The sequence below is a fragment of the Lithobates pipiens genome, unplaced genomic scaffold (assembly GCF_037356315.1).
Source record: "Lithobates pipiens isolate NorthernLeopardFrog02 unplaced genomic scaffold, aLitPip1_a1.2 Scaffold_8, whole genome shotgun sequence".
In the NCBI taxonomy this organism is placed as follows: domain Eukaryota; kingdom Metazoa; phylum Chordata; class Amphibia; order Anura; family Ranidae; genus Lithobates; species Lithobates pipiens.
The window spans coordinates 660,284,504-660,303,237 of NW_027507903.1; the positions used below are offsets into that span (position 1 = coordinate 660,284,504).

Consider the following 18,734-nt stretch of genomic DNA (forward strand, 5'->3'; position numbering starts at 1 on the left):
CAGCGGTGCCACTTTGCTGACGTATATCGGCGTGAGCCAGTCAGCAAGTGGTTACGTCCGTTTTGGTAAAGACATCAGCATCACCAGCAGCAACTTCTTTATTATCACATTCAATAAAAGATGATAATGTGCTGGATTTCTTAAATTTCATTTGCAGTAAGACGAATGTTCTTTCTTGATTTCGATTGGTAGTTTACACGCTCAAATTCTTCTGGGTCGCTCTTTGGTTTCCAATCATGCATGTTTGTAGTTTCGATTTTGGTGTGACGATTTCTGTACTGACTATCCGAAAATCGGACGTTCTCTTGACGTACGACAAAAATTAAATAGTCTGCACATCAGGATTTTTTCGGACGAAAAGTCTGAATCAACTGTTGAAAGGACCACACTAACGGTAAGATTTCCGGAGGACCGGTCGTTGTACCACAATTTTATGTACGTATTTTGCATTATGCGTACGGGCCTTAAGTCACTATAATGTGGGACAAAGTGTGACCGGCTGATATTCTACTATGGAATTACTTATTCATGGAATTTATGGCCAATCCAAACTAAGAAATAGAACGAAAAAAGTATTTATTTTCTTTTAAATACAATTTTATGAATCTAAACAAAAATAGGGCATGTCTTGTGACATTGAAACGTTACTGAATAAGTAAACAGAGAGCTGAGCTCAGCCTCGCCCTGTGCAAACAAGTTACAACGGGTTCAGCTGTATTTCTATTTCCAGGGGCTTTCCGTTTCGTTTCTCTTCTGCTGTCAGCGATGGCGTCTGGTGATCTGAGAGCTGAGTTGGAATGTTCCGTCTGTCTGAACATTTATACGGATCCTGTAACCCTGAGATGTGGTCACAACTTCTGCCGGGTCTGTATTGATGGTGTGCTGGATACACAGGAGGGGTCTGGAGGATATTCCTGTCCTGAATGCAGAGAGAAGTTTCCGGATCGGCCTGCACTGCAGAGGAACATAACACTACGTAACATAGCAGAGACTTTCCTGTCTGCTCATCAAGATCAAGAGGAGTCCGGGGTCTTCTGTACTCACTGTGTGGACTCTCCTGTACCTGCTGTTAGATCCTGTCTGCACTGTGAGGTTTCTCTGTGTGATAAACACCTGAGAGTCCACAAAAAGTCCCCAGAACACGTCTTATGTGACCCCACCTTGTCCATGGAGAGCAGGAAATGCTCCGTCCATAAGAAGATCCTGGAGTATTACTGCACTGAGGATGAGACCTGTATCTGTATTTCTTGTTATGTGATTGGGGGACATAAAGGACATGAGATGGAGTCACTGGATGAGGCTTCTGAGAAGAAGAAGGCGATACTGAGGAATATTCTGCAGAAACTTCTGACAAAGAGAGAGGAGACGGAGGAAAGAGTCCAGAGTCTGCAGGAACACAGGAGGAAAGTAGAAGAAGAAGCCGCTGGTGACACCGAGAGAGTCACTGCCCTGTTTAGAGATCTCAGGAGACGTCTGGAAGACCTGGAGAAGAGAGTCCTGAGGGACATCTCCGGGAGGGCAGAGCGGATCTCCATCTCCATCCGGGATCTGGAAATAAAGAAGGAGGAGCTGTCCAGGAAGTTGCGTCACATTGAGGAGCTGTGTAACGTGACGGATCCACTGACTGTCTTACAGGAATCAGACACAGGTGACTTGTGTGATACTGAGGATGGAGATAATGAGGACAGAGAGAGACATGAGGAGCTCCTCCATGATGGAGGGGGTCTGGATGTGGCGGGGGTCTTACACACAGGTTTATCTGATATAATAACAGAGGTAAATGTATACTTCCCCATACAGGGAGATGCAGACATATTACTGGATGGAAACACAGCTCATAATTATCTACAGATATCAGATGACAGGAAAACTGTATACAGGTCACATAGAAACCAATATCCCCTCAAAACACCAGAGAGATTCCAGAATTGGTCTCAGGTGTTGAGCAGTCAGAGTTTCTCCTCAGGGAGACATTACTGGGAAGTGGATGTCGGGGGATCAGATATATGGAGAGTCGGGATGTGTTACCCCAGTATAGAAAGGAGAGGAGATCAGTCACTGATTGGAAATAATATCAAGTCCTGGGGTTTGGACAGAACTGATAATCAGTATTGTGTGATACATGACAGTAATAAGAAGATCCTCTTACCCCCCAATCCCCCCAGTAACAGAGTCAGGATATATCTGGATTATGAGGCCGGGCAGATCTCCTTTTATGATCTGTGTGACCCGATCCGACACCTCCACACCTTCACCACCACCTTCACTGAGCCCCTCCATGCTGGGATAGGTGTATGGAGAGGTTATATAAAGATACGTGGGAGGAGGTGGGAGATGTGAGAACAGTCTGGTGACATATCATGGAAGGGTGGTGGGATAGGCTTAAACCTGGTACACACTATGAGGTTTTTTCTGACAACTCCGGTTGGAGCCACTGTACTAATTATCCAAAGTAAGTACAGCGATCTCCCCCTCTGAGCTGTCGTGTTCGGACAGGGGAACGGTCCCCCCGCCAGAACACTCAGATCAGAGCTCTCAGTCATTGGCTAAGGGAACTTATCGGAAGCTGGTCAGCTGCTGGTTTTCCAGCATGTGTGTCCAACAGAAGCCAGCCAAATGGCCAGCTTCTCCTGGAACGACTCCAGTACACACGGTCCGAATGTCGGAGGGTTTTTATTAACTGACTCCTGAGAGAAGTATGAGACTGCCATTTCAGACCTCCTTCTGGCTGTGTGTAATGTAAGAACATATAAATTGGTACTAAATTTAAAATAAGAAATTACACATATGATGGCGTCTCTCACTTACATGAACACAGCAGTCTTTGCTTTTCTGAGTCCCCTGTAGTTCTTTTATCTGTTGGTTCTGCTGTTATTTCTCAACCTGCTTTAACAGACCAATCTGTCCATCAAAAATGGCAGTTAGAGGGTTGGGACAAACCAAGTACAACTGACGGATGTTTACAATGATCAGCTTTTATTCATTAGTATAAAACCTTTTTCCCAAACGGAGACAAAAATGTTGCTGTAACTGAATAAAAAGTGCTTCTAAAGTTTGGCTTTAATTTATCAGTCACTTATGTAAAGTCCATCTAATTCTACTAGTCCATCCAACACCCCCCTCTCCAGACAAGGCTGCTGTCCAAGGGGGTCTGCACTTGCCCTCCATAGATAGAGGAGCCACCCTAAGACAGGAAGTGTGTTACTGGCAGGCTCACCAGGGGAAAATATAGGGAAAAAACTGAAAACTAAAGCACCACTTGGTGGTGTGTCGGTATCTCCAATATAAAATTCTAGATTTAATACAGCTTTAAAGAGGGTGTAAACCTATGTGTTTTTTCACCTTAATGCATCCTATGCATTAAGGTTAAAAAAAGCCTGGCAGTGACCGTCCCCCCAGCACCCCATTTTACTTACCTGAGCCCTAGAACTTGACCCACGGGGAGACACTGTTTCTCTGCCCTGGGTTCTAGGCTCTAAATTGAATATATTGATAGCAGCGCAGCCATTGGCTCCCGCTGCTGTCAATCAAATCCGAGTGGCGGGGCCTAGTCCTGCATTCGACCTCTATGGACGTTGAATGCTGGACTCGGGAGCGCACCCGCAAGGTAATCCCCCAGGAGAGCATTAATTCCTTATCTCTATGCATGTTCTGAGTCAGACTGAGTCTGCATCAAAGCCAAAATAATTTTAGATGTAGTCAGGGAACTAGCATTCTCAAAAGTAGAGTTTAGCATTGTTGGCCCCCGAGATTCTTTCATGACAGATGCCCTTCAATTATAATAAATATCATTCATGAACTGACACAATGATAACTGCCAGGTGTGTCTGGATTCCAGGAACAGTCCTGGGATTTAGAGTTTTGTTCCTGGAAATGTTGCTGATTTAATAATAATTCATACAGATTTTTTTTTCTATTATTATTTGTATTACAGAGTAAGTTCACCTTCATGATAATAATAATCGATGACGGTTATTTTATTCCTCACTTTCTATCAATGTCAGCAGTTTTCTGTCTTGGAAATACATGTCTCCTTCATACAGGACAGAATTCTGGGAAATCTCTGGCAGAAAACAAGATCAGGAATGAGTCTTCCCATTCTCCTGTTATGATAATAGCAGACCATTAGCTGGGACTCTCCCTGGCTTGTCGTATGTTATCTTGGCTCTATCACATAATGCTGAGTCTACATTGTAATGTAAAGTGATGTTTTATTATATTATGGTGGAGGGTGATGGAGATGTGATATAAAGTTATAGGTTCTCTCCTGAAGTTTTTCCTGTGCTCTTTGTCTCTAGTACGTTTAGTCCTTGCCTTTGTGTGGGATTTATAGATGCTTTGTCTCTAGTACGTTTAGTCCTAGCCTTTGTATGGGCTTTATAGACACTTTGTCTCTAGCACATTTAGTCCTAGCCTTTGTGTTGGATTTATAGACTCTTTGGGGGTTATTTACAAAAGGCAAATCCATTTTGCACTGCAAGTGCACTTTCAAGTGTAGTCGCTCTAGATCTAAGGGGTAGATCTGAAATGAGTGTAAGCTCTGCTGATTTTATCATCCAAACATGTGCAAGCTAAAATAGTGCAAAGTGGATTTTCCTTTAGTAAATAACCCCCTTTGTCTCTAGTACATTTAGTCCTAGCCTTTGTGTTGGATTTATAGACTCTTTGGGGGTTATTTGCTAAAGGCAATTCCACTTTGCACTACAAGTGCAAACTACAAGTGAAAGTGCACTTGAAATTGCTCTGAAAGTGCACTTGGAAGTGCAGTCATTGTAGATCCGAAGGGGACATGCAAGAAAAAAAAAAAAAACAGCATTTTAGCTTGCACATGATTGGATGATAAAATCAGCAGAGCTTCCCCTCATTTCAGATCTGCCCCTCAGATTTACAGCAACTGCACTTCCAAGTGCACTTTCAGAGCAATTTCAAGTGCACTTTGCACTTGTAGTGCAAAGTGGATTTGCCTCTCGTAAATAACCCCCTTTGTCTCTAGTACATTTAGTCCTGGCCTTTGAGTTGGATTTATAGACTCGCAAGGCATTTGTCCTAATTTTATGAGAGACGTTTATCTGTCATCTTGTCTTCTTCTGCCATGTTACATGTATTTAATGAAAAGGTGTATCTGTATACTTGCTTGCAGCTTAACAACACATTAGTTTTTCTTCATTGTACAACTCGTGATACGATGAGATTTTCTAACTTCCTTCAATTTCCAGGATAAAGTTTAATTTTTGCACATTTATAGTCATTGATAAAAACATAAAAATGTGTCATTGTATGCTAAAACTGCAGACAAGGGATGAGTAACTGTTTATTTCTGAAGTAAATGTATATTATATCTCTTATTGGTCATTTCATAATGTATTCTGTGTCCTCCCAATCTGGGATGTATCTCATTACCTATGCTGATTCACTTGTCTTATGCCTTCAATGTAACAATCAGAACAATGTCCTTATTGTATTGTTCTCACACGTGTGTTAAATAAAGCTTTGATGGCACAAACGAGGAGTCCTATGTTCTTGGAAGAAGGGAGGAGACGGCATTGTCAGGACACTTTGCTCATTAAAATTGTCCTTCGGCTGGTCAATGTTGCTCTGCTGTGTCATGTGTGGTCTCCTAATTCTTGTAGTAATATCATTACCTGTACTTTGTGTCTCTAATACATTTCAGCCAATTCTCCCTCATTGACAATATCTAGTAAGATCATTCTACTTGTTCTTACAGGCTTCAGACAATCTGAGGGGACATTGCTACTGCTGTAGTAGTAAACAAGTAAACTGGCAAGGCAGATATCAATGTCCTCCTTTAAGGATGAGCTTTGAGTTCGAGTCAAACTCATGTTAGACTCGAACATTGCCTGTTGGCCTGTTCAGCGAACAGTCAACAATTTGGGATGTTTGCGGCAAATTCGAAAAGCCGGAACACCCTGTACAAGTCTATGGGAGAAATCTAAAGTGCTAATTTTAAAGGCTAATATGCAAGTTACTGTCCTAAAAAGTGTTTGGGGACCCGGGTCCTGCCCCAGGGGACACGGATCAATGCAAAAAAAAAGGTTGCGTGCTCGGATAAAGGGTCTGGTATGTATTTTTAGGGGGACCCCCACGTCAATTTTTTTTAAAAATTTGATGCGGGGTTCCCTTAATATTCATACCAGACCTGAAGGGCCTGGTAATTGAATTGAACCCCCACGCTTTTTTTTTTTAATCAATGAAGGAATTGTCGGCTAATACAGCGAACACTCATTGAGTGTTCTCTGTATTACGGGAGCCGACAATGGAAAGTGATTTTAAAAGACTTTTTTTCCTTGTGAAATGACACTTTGTGCAGGGACAGTTCTAAGCACTGGAAACATGCACCCCTTCACAGGCATACTATAGACACCCCCCAGGTATGAAATTTAAAGGAGTATTAAACTTTTATTGTTCCACTTTAATCATTATTAAAATCACTGCTCCTGAAAAAATTTCAGTTTTTAAAACTTTTTTTTGCTTTGATCCATGTCCCCTGGGGCAGGACCCAGGTCCCCAAACACTTTTTAGGACAGTAACCTGCATATTACCCTTTAAAATTAGCACTTAAGATTGTGAACGTTCGAGTCCCATAGACTTTAATAGGGTTCTAAAGTTCACACGAAGTTTAGGTCTGTTCGCAGGTTCTGGTGCGAACCGAACAGGGGGTGTTCGGCTCATCCTTAGTCCTCTTATAAAAACAGATATGTATCCATAAGGGGATAGCGAAGTCCACAAGAGAGATATAATAGGTTTCTCTCGTTATGAGGACTTCGCTTCTCTAATGTGCATATACATTTGAAGGCAAGAAGCCCAGTGCATCGCATTTTGATACCTAAAAACCAGCAAACGCCCCCAAACACACACACACAGAGGCGGCTCTCTAATTAGGCAAAAAAGGCGGTTGCCTAAGGCCCCGTGCTCCCGGGGGCCTCGCGACCGCCTAATTTGCCTGATGTGCCTTTGGAAGAATGAAGGAATGTGCCCGGCCAGTGTCTCCAAGCTGGCAGGGTGAGCGGGCCGGGATGGTAAAGCCTCACCATCTTTAGTATACAGCTGCTGCAGAGTGCAGAGGAATTGTAGAGGAGGCGGAGCTGACGGCCACTGCTGAAACCGTCAGGAGGTGGGGCGGACTGGGCCGGGGGGCCTCGTAAAAATGGTGCTTGCTCTGCACCGCTGCCTGCAGACGGCCGTGACACCTGCCGGCCACCGCTGCACTGTGTTAAATCTGCAGCAGAGCGGTGCGAGTATTCTATGGGTCCGTCCATCCGACGCATTTACTGCTCTGTCAGGCGGAGTGATCTCCACCCGACAGGAGCTTCCTAGTCCCGCCCGGTGTGATGTCCTTCATTCACAGGCCGGGAGGCGGGATGAAAAGGCAGAGGAGATTGTGGCTGCACAGACCTGCGAGGAGCCAATAAAGCCCCATGCAAGAGTGAAAGTAAGTTTGCAGATGGTATTTGTAATATGCAGCATGGAGGGGGTTAATGCATTACTATACATTAACGACCAGTGTTAGTTAATTAACCCCTTTGTGCTGCATTAGTGGCAACAGTATCAGTGTTAATTAACTGATACTGTTGCCACTAATGCAGTGCAAAGGGGTTAATTAACTTCCACTGGTCACTAGTGCATCAGTGGTGTATTTGATACTATCCCCACCATACACTCCACACCCCTCTCATCTACATACTACCCCCACCATACACTCCACACCCCTCTCATCTACATACTACCCCCACCATACACTCCACACCCCTCTCATCTACATACTACCCCCACCATAAACTCCGCACCCCTCTCATCTACATACTACCCCCACCATACACTCCGCACCCCTCTCATCTACATACTACCCCCACCATACACTTCACACCCCTCTCATCTACATACTACCCCCACCATACACTCCGCACCCCTCTCATCTACATACTACCCCCACCATACACTCCGCACCCCTCTCATCTACATACTACCCCCACCATACACTCCGCACCCCTCTCATCTACATACTACCCCCACCATACACTCCGCACCGCTCTCATCTACATACTACCCCCACCATACACTCTGCACCCCTCTCATCTACATACTACCCCCACCATACACTCCGCACCCCTCTCATCTACATACTACCCCCACCATACACCCGGCTCCCCTCTCATCTACATACTACCCCCACCATACACTCTGCACCCCTCTCATCTACATACTACCCCCACCATACACTCCGCACCCCTCTCATCTACATACTACCCCCACCATACACTCCGCACCCCTCTCATCTACATACTACCCCCACCATACACTCCGCACCCCTCTCATCTACATACTACCCCCACCATACACTCCGCACCCCTCTCATCTACATACTACCCCCACCATACACTCCGCACCCCTCTCATCTACATACTACCCACCATACACTCCGCACCCCTCTCATGTACAAACTACCCACCCCCATACACTCCGCACCCTTCTCATGTACATACTACCCACCATACACTCCGCACCCCTCTCATCTACATACTACCCCCACCATACACTCCACACCCCTCTCATCTACATACTACCCCCACCATACACTCCGCACCCCTCTCATCTACATACTACCCCCACCATACACTCCGCACCCCTCTCATCTACATACTACCCCCACCATACACTCCGCTCCCCTCTCATCTACATACTACCCCCACCATACACCCCGCACCCCTCTCATCTACATATTACCCCACCATACACTCCGCACCCCTCTCATCTACATACTACCCCCACCATACACTCCGCACCCCTCTCATCTACATACTACCCCCACCATACACTCCGCTCCCCTCTCATCTACATACTACCCCCACCATACACTCCGCACCCCTCTCATCTACATACTACCCCCCCATACACTCCGCTCCCCTCTCATCTACATACTACCCCCACCATACACTCCGCACCCCTCTCATCTACATACTACCCCCACCATACACTCCGCACCCCTCTCATCTACATACTACCCCCACCATACACTCCGCACCCCTCTCATCTACATACTACCCCCACCATACACTCCGCACCCCTCTCATCTACATACTACCCCCACCATACACTCCGCACCCCTCTCATCTACATACTACCCCCACCATACACTCCGCTCCCCTCTCATCTACATACTACCCCCACCATACACTCCGCACCCCTCTCATCTACATACTACCCCCCCATACACTCCGCTCCCCTCTCATCTACATACTACCCCCACCATACACTCCGCACCCCTCTCATCTACATACTACCCCCACCATACACTCCGCACCCCTCTCATCTACATACTACCCCCACCATACACTCCGCACCCCTCTCATCTACATACTACCCCCACCATACACTCCGCACCCCTCTCATCTACATACTACCCCCATCATACACCCCGCACCCCTCTTATCTACATACTACCCCCACCATACACCCCGCACCCTTCTCATCTACATACTACCCCCACCATACACTCCGCACCCCTCTCATCTACATACTGCCCCCACCATACATTCCGCACCCCTCTCATCTACATACTACCTCCACCATACACTCCGCACCCCTCTCATCTACATACTACCCACCATACACTCCGCACCCCTCTCATGTACAAACTACCCACCCCCATACACTCCGCACCCTTCTCATGTACATACTACCCACCATACACTCCACATTCCTCTCCTCTACATACTACTTGCCTCCATAGACTCCGCACCCCTCTCATGTACATATTACCCACCGTCATACCCTCCACTTTCCTCTCCTACTCAAATTTACCGCCACTGTACAGTAGGGGCCCCTACTAGGGAGATGGTGACCCGTGGCATACAGAAAAAACAGTGAGTGTGGATAAATGATGGGCATGGCTTTTTAGTTTGATTAGAAAATTTTAGTTTAGTTTTTTTTATATTCTTTACAGTTTTATTTTTTATACAATCTTTTTATTTATTTTTTTGCGTCTTTTGGTGAAAGTTTTTGGTTTCTTTGGTGAGATATCAGGGGTCTAAACAGAACCCTGAAGTCTCACTTTTGAGACAGAGAAAGGAAATGAGGAAACACATTCCCCAGTTCCTTTCTCTATAGCGTCAGCTGCACTGCAGATGAATGAACAGGAGACAGAGGCTCCTGTTAATTCATAAATTAAAGCATAGTATGCTATGAATGAACACAGTGAGTGATCAGTTCCAATCACTCACTGTGTTCTTTTAGAAAAGGTAGGTTTACCAGCCCCTTTTCCTGTACTCTATCCTGAAGATCCCCCCACAGCAGTCAGCTTGAGAGCAGAGGAGGGAAGCGGGGGCACACCTTTATTTTTTATCGATTGACTTATTTTTTTCCATTATGGTCGTGAGTGGGGCCTCATGTCTAAGTTTTGCCTAAGGCCTCACAAAGCCTAGAGCCGCCTCAGCACACACACACACGTCTCAAATCCCATAAGGTTTTCATACTGACGGTTTTTACTGCTGGTCCCCGATTCAACCCAAGTGTGCTCTGCTAGAGCACTCCTCGATTAAATCAGACACAGGGAGACAGATGACAATCCATAAAACACACATCCTAGCATAAAATTTCCACAACAGTTCATCCTGTTTGTCATATGATCCCATGTGTCCCTCAATGAATCTTGATCTTCTTACACCTGGAAATGAATCGGTCCTTACAGTCCATATGGGTTTATAAAAAAGGAAACATGGCTTGACATGTAGACTCTGTTCTTCAGGAGGGGTGACTTATAAGGAGGACATGACATGGTGAGCTGTAGTAATCGCCAGTCGCTATGGGATCCTCTGTGTCTGGTACGTGGGTTGGGCTTCGGGGCGCCTTATCTCATCGAGGAAGATGTGGTCATCTGCTCGGGCTCTGGTCACACGTCCAATCAGGCAACAGGAGCACCTCATCACGACATATAGAAGGAATAGAAACAAAAATGACATGAGTATATACACCCCTACTTCCTTAAACCACAATCCAATGGAAAATAAAAAAAATCCCCAAAGTTTCCCAAACCCTTAAAAGGATTCCAACCTTCACTAGCTATAGCTCTGGCTCTGCCTTGCAGGGATCTAACCTTATCCATATGGGCCTGAACTTTGTCACTGGTATCCTCAATCCAGGTACAACAATCTTTACCTATGAATTCACAGAAACCCCCTTAGATGCTAACAGATAATCAAAGGCCATCTTATCCTGTAAGAGAAGGGTCTTGATCTGCCGTTGTTCCTGTGAGATTTCCCTTACAGCCTCTATGGTTTCATTGAATATCCCATCCACAATGGATGAGAAATTGTTCAATCGTTTCATAAGTTCAATCCCCCACCCCGTCCAAGCAGGAGACCATGCCCAGGCCTGGTCGGAGTTGATGAACAATTCCCTTCTAGCTTTTCCTGCTGTTCTCACCTTTTCTTGCACCATCAGATTCTCCCGATCATCCGCAATGTAAGATGCTGGGACTAGTTTCACCAGGACGTATGAACCTCTTGCATTAGAGGGAATTACCTTATAAGCTGAGGTACCGCATAAGAAGTAGTAGGGGCCAGTAAAGCCCCATACACACTATCAGATTTTCTGCTGATTTTTTCCTTCAGATTTACCAAAACCATATAATATGAGGTCAAACCTTAGGAGTTTCAATGTGTATGCAATCAGGCAGGGCCCTTCTACTACATGGTTTTGATAAATCTGAAGGAAAAAATCAGCAGAAAGTCTGATAGTGTGTATGGGGCTTTAGAGTCACAAAGGGGGAATCACTTTGATGGTTATGTGTATTGAGTAGTAACAGGATAGATTGGGGGATGGCTCCCTCGGTCTGAACTTCACACCCTTCCTTCCAACAGATGTAATCTGATCTATTGGTGTTATTAAAAAGGCCGGGGGTTCATTGGTTAGATTAACTGTTATACCTTCCTTACAGGTGATGGACCCTACAAAGTTATCCCCTCTACCAAAACTAAAGTTAAAGCACACTTGTGGGCTACCTAGTTGTCCCGATACTCATACTGGTTTTGTGAGGGAAGGGTTAAAGCCAGAGCTAATGTTAAAACTATAACTAATTTTACCCTCTAGGAATGTATCATTAAATTCTATTGACAAGTGTCTGTTTGGAGTCTTTACTAGTTTGTCAAAACTCCTCATACCAATATAAACAATGATATAGATATTTATATACATCATGTACCGCTGTCATCACTGGGGTACTAAAGCTCGGTGGAGATTCAGTTGCTTTCTTAGCTAGTTAGAGAATACAATTTAAACAATAAGTTGGGATGCTTTTCATCGTTACCCTTGCTAAAATATACTAAACAGAAAATATAAATAAACAAAGATACGCCTCATTCTTTGGTGTGGTTGAGCAGCTTCTTGCAGTGGCTGGCGTGGTCTCGTCCCTCAAGCTTCTTTACAATGACCCAGTCACCTGGTTGGAAAGAATGTAAACTGGTTATTGTGTCAGGGTCCAGGAGGGACTCGTGAACCCTGTTGTGGACCTTTTGAAGTTTGTGTTATGCCGCGTACACACGTAGCGGACTATCCGGCGGTCTTAGTCTGGCGGACTTCCCGCCAGACTGTCCGCCGGGCTTTCCGAACGAGCTACTTGCCCACACACGACACTTTTTCAGCGGACTAATACGCGTACTAAGTCCGCCGGACTATCCGCCGTACTTTTGAAATGAACGGACTCGCCCACACACGCGGAGGAAAGTTCGCTCATTTTGAGCGCGTCTCCAGGTAGCCGGGGCCAGTGAAGGAGGCGTCGCTGGCCCCGTCACCTGGTATGGACTTAAAGGGGAAACCCTACGCCGAAAAATCGGCGTGGGGGTCCCCCCAGGGCCACATCAGACCCTTATCCGAGCACGCTACCCGGCCGTTCAGGAAAGGGGGTGGGGACGAGCGAGCGCCCCCCACCCTCCTGAACCGTACCAGGCCCGTGCCCTCAACATGGGGGAGTGCCTTGGGGAAGGAGGGGCGCGACCCCCCCCACCCCAAAGCACCTTGTCCCCATGTTGATGAGGACAAGGGCCTCTTTCTTCTTCTTCAGATGTTGCCTCGCCGAGTCCTCCGCTCACAATGACGGGGACCGGGCACGCGCGACTTATATAGGGACAAGGGGCGGGGTCTTCGGTTGATGTCACAAGCCCCCCGCCCGCAGACCCCGACAACCAACGGCCAGGGTTGTCGGGGTCTGCGGGCGGGGGGCTTGTGACATCAACCGAAGACCCCGCCCCTTGTCCCTATATAAGTCGCGCGTGCCCGGTCCCCGTCATTGTGAGCGGAGGACTCGGCGAGGCAACATCTGAAGAAGAAGAAGAAGAAGAGAAGGACAGAAGAACGGAAGGTGGCAGCGACGGCGGCAGAAGACCGGGCCACCGCCTGTAAAAGAGCTAGAAGAAGGCGCGGTGGCCCGGCAGAAGAACCGAAGAGGGTGACAAGACCCCCGAAGTCGGAAGAAGGGCGGCGGCGAGGAAGAAAGCCGGGCTCCTCCGCTAGTAAAAGAGCTACAAGAAGATAGCGGAGGAGTCCGGCGAGAAGACCCCCCGAAGATGGAAGACCCCCGGAGCTGTGCAATAAACTATTTTAACCCTTGTGTGTTGTGTTTTTTTTTGTACTTTATTTTACAGGTGAATGGGTAGGGGTACATTGTACCCCATACTCATTCACATAGGGTGGGGGGCCGGTATCCAGGGGCCCCCTTATTAAAGGGGGCTCCCGGATTCCGATAAGCCCCCCGCCCGCAGACCCCCGACAACCAACGGCCAGGGTTGTCGGAAGAGGCCCTTGTCCTCATCAACATGGGGACAAGGTGCTTTGGGGTGGGGGAGCCGCATGGCCCCCCCTTCCCCAAGGCACCCCCCATGTTGAGGGCACGCGGCCTGGTATGGCTCAGGAGGGGGGGGTGCTCGCTCGCCCCCCCATTCCTGGCCGGCCGGGTAGCGTGCTCGGACAAGGGTCTGATGTGGACCTGGGGTTCCCCTTTAAGTCCATACCAGGCGGCGGGGCCAGCGACGTATCCTTCGCGGGCCCCGCCTACCTGGAGACCCGCTCGAAATGAGCGGACTTTTCTCCGGGCGGGAAAAGTCCGTTCATTTCAAAAGTACGGCGGACTGGCATACACACGACCGGATTGTCCACTGAAATGCGAGTCTGACGGTAAGATTGGAGTGTAAAACTACTTTCTAAGTCCGCTGTACTTTCGGGTCAAAAAAGTATGCCGGAGGCTACACGTGGGGGGGATTGTCCGGCGGACTTGAGTTTGCCGGACTTTTCCACCCTCTTGTTTGATCGTGTGTACGCGGCATAAGAGTACCTGAACTTCCTTCCCAACCCTCTGATCCCAATTTATGAGACTGTTCATTGTCTGCACATAAAATCCATTCAAGTGGATCTGTTGTCAGTCTCTTGAGTTACTGGGCTACCACGGGACACCCCTAGACGTGTAATGAGGAGAACAGAAGGTAACGGTAATCCCAAATCTAACCAGCAGCTCCTTCTGGGGTAGTGCTAGATACACATCCATAAACCCACTCATCATTACTGATTTCTGAAGGCACAGTCGAACAATGTGGCTTCTCTCTGTATCTATATGTTACAACAATATTGTGTATGCCTCCCATTTACTCTCTACCCAAAATTGTATTACAGTATAAAACTTCACAAAACAACTGGAATTAAATTGAATGCAGTTGTTGATCCTGCCAAAACCAGGACGAACAGACTTCCCTGCTATAAAACCAAAACTTCTTCCCACAAAACTACACATTTGAGACACCAAATGAACACTTACAAACATTTTAGGCTACAGATGTTTGGGACGGAATCATAGCCGTGGCTGGCCATCCCCACAATTGAAGTTGTTAGATCGTCTGAACTGCCACTTACCCTTGGGTCTGTTACAGATGTAACAAGTTTAGGTTTTCTAGCTGTAGGGGCAGGCTCCTGAAGAGCACACACTATGTGTTTTCAAAATTTAGCTTTACCCAAACTACAGTTTGGTTTGGGTCTATTTGCCTAAATTTGACTTCTGTGTCAGTCTGACTGGGCTGTGAGATGTTGAGCCTGGCCACAGGGGGGCGCTGTCTCTGGTGGCAGGCGTGGAACTATGGACTGGTTGGGCGTTTCATTTACTCTCTCTCGGAGTCAGGTCAGTGGGAGTGGCCCTCCCGCTGTGCCCTCTGGGAGAGAGTATTTAAGATGCAGAGGTCACGTGGTTCGGGGTTCCGGTCCAGTATGCTGTGCTGATTACATGGTCCTCGGCCTCCTGACCAGCCCCCAGGAAGGCTATGGCCCGGGGTGCGGATTCACCCGACTTTAATGCCTCGGGGCTGGGTAGCCCAAGGCAAGGGAACATCTAAGGCGTAACTGTCCTAACAGACCCAAGGGTAAGTGGCAGTTCTGACAACTGGGGATGGCCAGCCACGGCTGTGATTCCATCCCAAACATCTGTAGCCTAAAATGTTTGTAAGTGTTCATTTGGTGTTCATAAAGTGCCCATCAAATGCAGCCTCACCAGCGCCCATCAAATGCACCCTCCCCAGCTCCCTTCAATGCACCCTCACCAGCTCCCTTCAATGCACCCTCACCAGCCCCCATCAATGCAGCCTTACCAGTGCCCATCAAATGCAGCTTCACCAGTGCCCATCAAATGCAGCCTACCAGCGCTCATCAATTCAGCCTCACCAGCTCCCATCAAATGCAGCCTCACCAGCCTGCATCAATGCAGCCTTCCAGCGGCCATCAATGCAGCCTCACCAGTGCCCATCAAATGCAGCCTCACTATCGGCCATCAATGCAGCCCCACCAGTGCCCATCAAATGCAGCCTCACTAGCGCCCATCAAATGCAGCCTCACCAGCCCCCATCAATGCAGCCTCCCCAGCTCCTATCAAATGCAGTCTCACCAGCGCCAATCAAATGCAGCCTCACCAGCCCCCATCAAATGCAGCCTCACCAGCCCCCATCAAATGCAGCCTCACCAGCCCCCATCAAATGCAACATTATCAGTACTCATCAAATGCAGCTTGCCCGTAAGAGGCATGAACGGACAGATACACTGACAAGTCTGCAGGAGTCCTGCATGGCACCCGGGATCTCCTGATCAACAATGCTTTCCAAGCTCCTAGTAAAAAAATAAAAATTAGGCTGCTTTCACACTAACCCCTCTTTCTTCCACTTTTGTGATAAAAAAAAAAAGCAGAAGAAACACGTATTACCATGTAATCCTATAGAACTATTTACACTGATCTGTTGGGAGTCCATGGATTTTTTTTTAAATCCTGCTTGCTGCATTTTTAGTGCGGTTAAAAAAAAATATTTATTCTGCTACATATTTCTTTGGTTAAAAAAACCCCAATAAGCGTATATTGATTGTTTTGCCCAAAAGTTATCACCTCTACAAACTATGTGTTACCGGAGCCATAAAAAAAGTAAAATAAATAAGAAAAAAAAAGAAAAAATTTTAAACGCTCCCTGTCCCGACGAGCTCGCACGCAGACGCGAACACAATCATGAGTAGCGCTCCGCATATGAAAACGGTGTTCAAACCACACATGTGAGGTATCGCCACGATCGATAGAGGGAGAGCAATAATAGAGCTTTCTTTTGGTGGTATTTGATCACCTTTGGGGTTTTTATTTTTTGTGCTATAAATGAAAATGAAAATTGAAAAAAAGACCGAAAATTTTGAAAAAAAAACACATTTTTCTTTGTTTCTGTGATAGAATTTTGCAAATTTTTTATTTGTCTTCATACATTTTGGCCAAAATTTATACTGCTACATATTTTTGGTAAAAATAACCCAAATTAGTGGATATTATTTGGTCTTTGTGAAAGTTAGAGAGTCTACAAGCTGTGGTGCGAATCACACAAAATTTATCACATCTGATGTACTGGTAGCCTAACTCATTTCTTGAGGCCCAAACAAGCCAGGAAAGTACAAATACCCCCCAAATGACCCCTTTTCTGAAAGTAGACATTCCAAGGTATTTAGTAAGAGGCATGGTGAGCTTTTTGATGTTGTAATTTTTTCCCACAATTCTTTGCAAAATGAAGATTTTTTTTCACAAAATTGTCATTGTAATAGGTTATTTCTCTCACATGACATGTGTATACCACAGATGATACACCAAAATAAATTCTGCTACTCCTCCTGAGTATTACAATACCACATGTGTGGGACTTTTCTACAGCCTGGCCACTCAGAGAGGCCCAACATGCAGGGAGCACCATCACGTGTTCTAGGAGCATAAATTACACATCTAACTTGTTGACTACCTATTACACTTTTGAAGGCCCTGGAGCACCAGTACAATGGCACGTGACACTGACGTGGCACTAATGACAGATGACACAGAGGACAGATGCCACTAATACCTGGCAGTGATGACATGTGCCACTGATGACAGATGGCACTAATATGTGGCACTGATGATAGATGGCATTTATACGTGGCACTAATGACACGTGACACTGAATAAATGAATGAATGAATGAATGAATGAATGAATTAAATACTTGTATAGCGCACAATGCGAACTGAATCGCCTCTAGGCAACGTGGCACTGATGACAGATGGCACTAATATGTGGCACTGATGACAGATGGTGCTAATATGTGGCACTGATGACACGTGCCACTAATGACAGATGGCACTGATACGTGGCATTGATGACACGTGACACTGATAACAGATGGCACGTGACACTGACAAGTGGCACTGATGACAGATGGCAATGATACGTGGCACTGATGACAGATGGCACTAATATCTGGCACTGATGACACGTGACACTGATATGGCACTGATGACAGATGGCATTATGTGGCACTGATGACACGTGGCACTGATGTTGCACTGATGACAGATGGCACTTATACGTGGCACTGATGACAGATGACACTTATACGTGGCACTGGGAACAGATGGCATGGACAGGTGGCACTGGGGACAGATAGCACTGACAGGTGGCACTGGGGACAGATGGCAATGACAACAGGTGTCACTGGGGAAAGATGGCACTGACAGGTGGCACTGGGGACAGATGGCAATGACAACAGGTGTCACTGGGGACAGATGGCACTGACAGGTGGCACTGGGGACAGGTGGCAGTGGGGACAGATGGCACTGACATTTACTTCGGGCACTTTATTTTCCTTTTTTTTTTTTTACTCATGGCCGCTGCAGCTGTTCATCTCTCCCTCCTCACACGCTGTCTCTGTATGAGGAGGGAGAGCCAGCGATGAGAGATGATCTCATATGTTTACATATGAGATCATCTCTCATTGGACACGCCGATCGCGCTGTAAACGGCCGCTGTGATTGGCCATTTACAGCGATCTGTGACTGACAGCACAGAACTTTCCACTGGCCGTGTTTTGCGGAAGTAAACAGGAGGACATCCAGGGACGTCCTCCCGGCAATTGGCATCCGTGCTGCAGCCATCTTTCAGCTATAGTGTGGACGCCTAGTGGTTAAGTACACAATGGGGTTTATTTACTAAAGCTGGAAAGTTCAAAATCAGGCTCACTTCTGCATAGAAACCAATGAGCTTCTAGATTTTATTACCAAAGCTTAATTGAACAAGCTGGGGTTAGAAGCTCATTGGTTAGGAAGTCTCTCACTATAGAAATCCAGAGAATTACCGCTCACAACTGGATTCTCACAGCTACTGGATAGACCTCCTCTCACTAGGCCTAGCAGCCAAT

At 46.6% G+C, this 18,734-nt stretch overlaps 1 protein-coding gene across 1 annotated transcript in view; it reads left to right on the plus strand.

Annotated features, from left to right (window-relative positions):
* The first annotated feature begins 745 nt into the window (after positions 1-745).
* Positions 746-18,734, plus strand: part of LOC143962488 (uncharacterized) — a 60,730-nt gene continuing 42,741 nt past the window's right edge. The window contains exon 1 of the mRNA XM_077471768.1: positions 746-2,337. Coding sequence (XP_077327894.1) covers positions 766-2,337 — 1,572 coding nt within the window. The 5' untranslated portion in view covers positions 746-765. The remainder of the gene's footprint in view (positions 2,338-18,734) is intronic.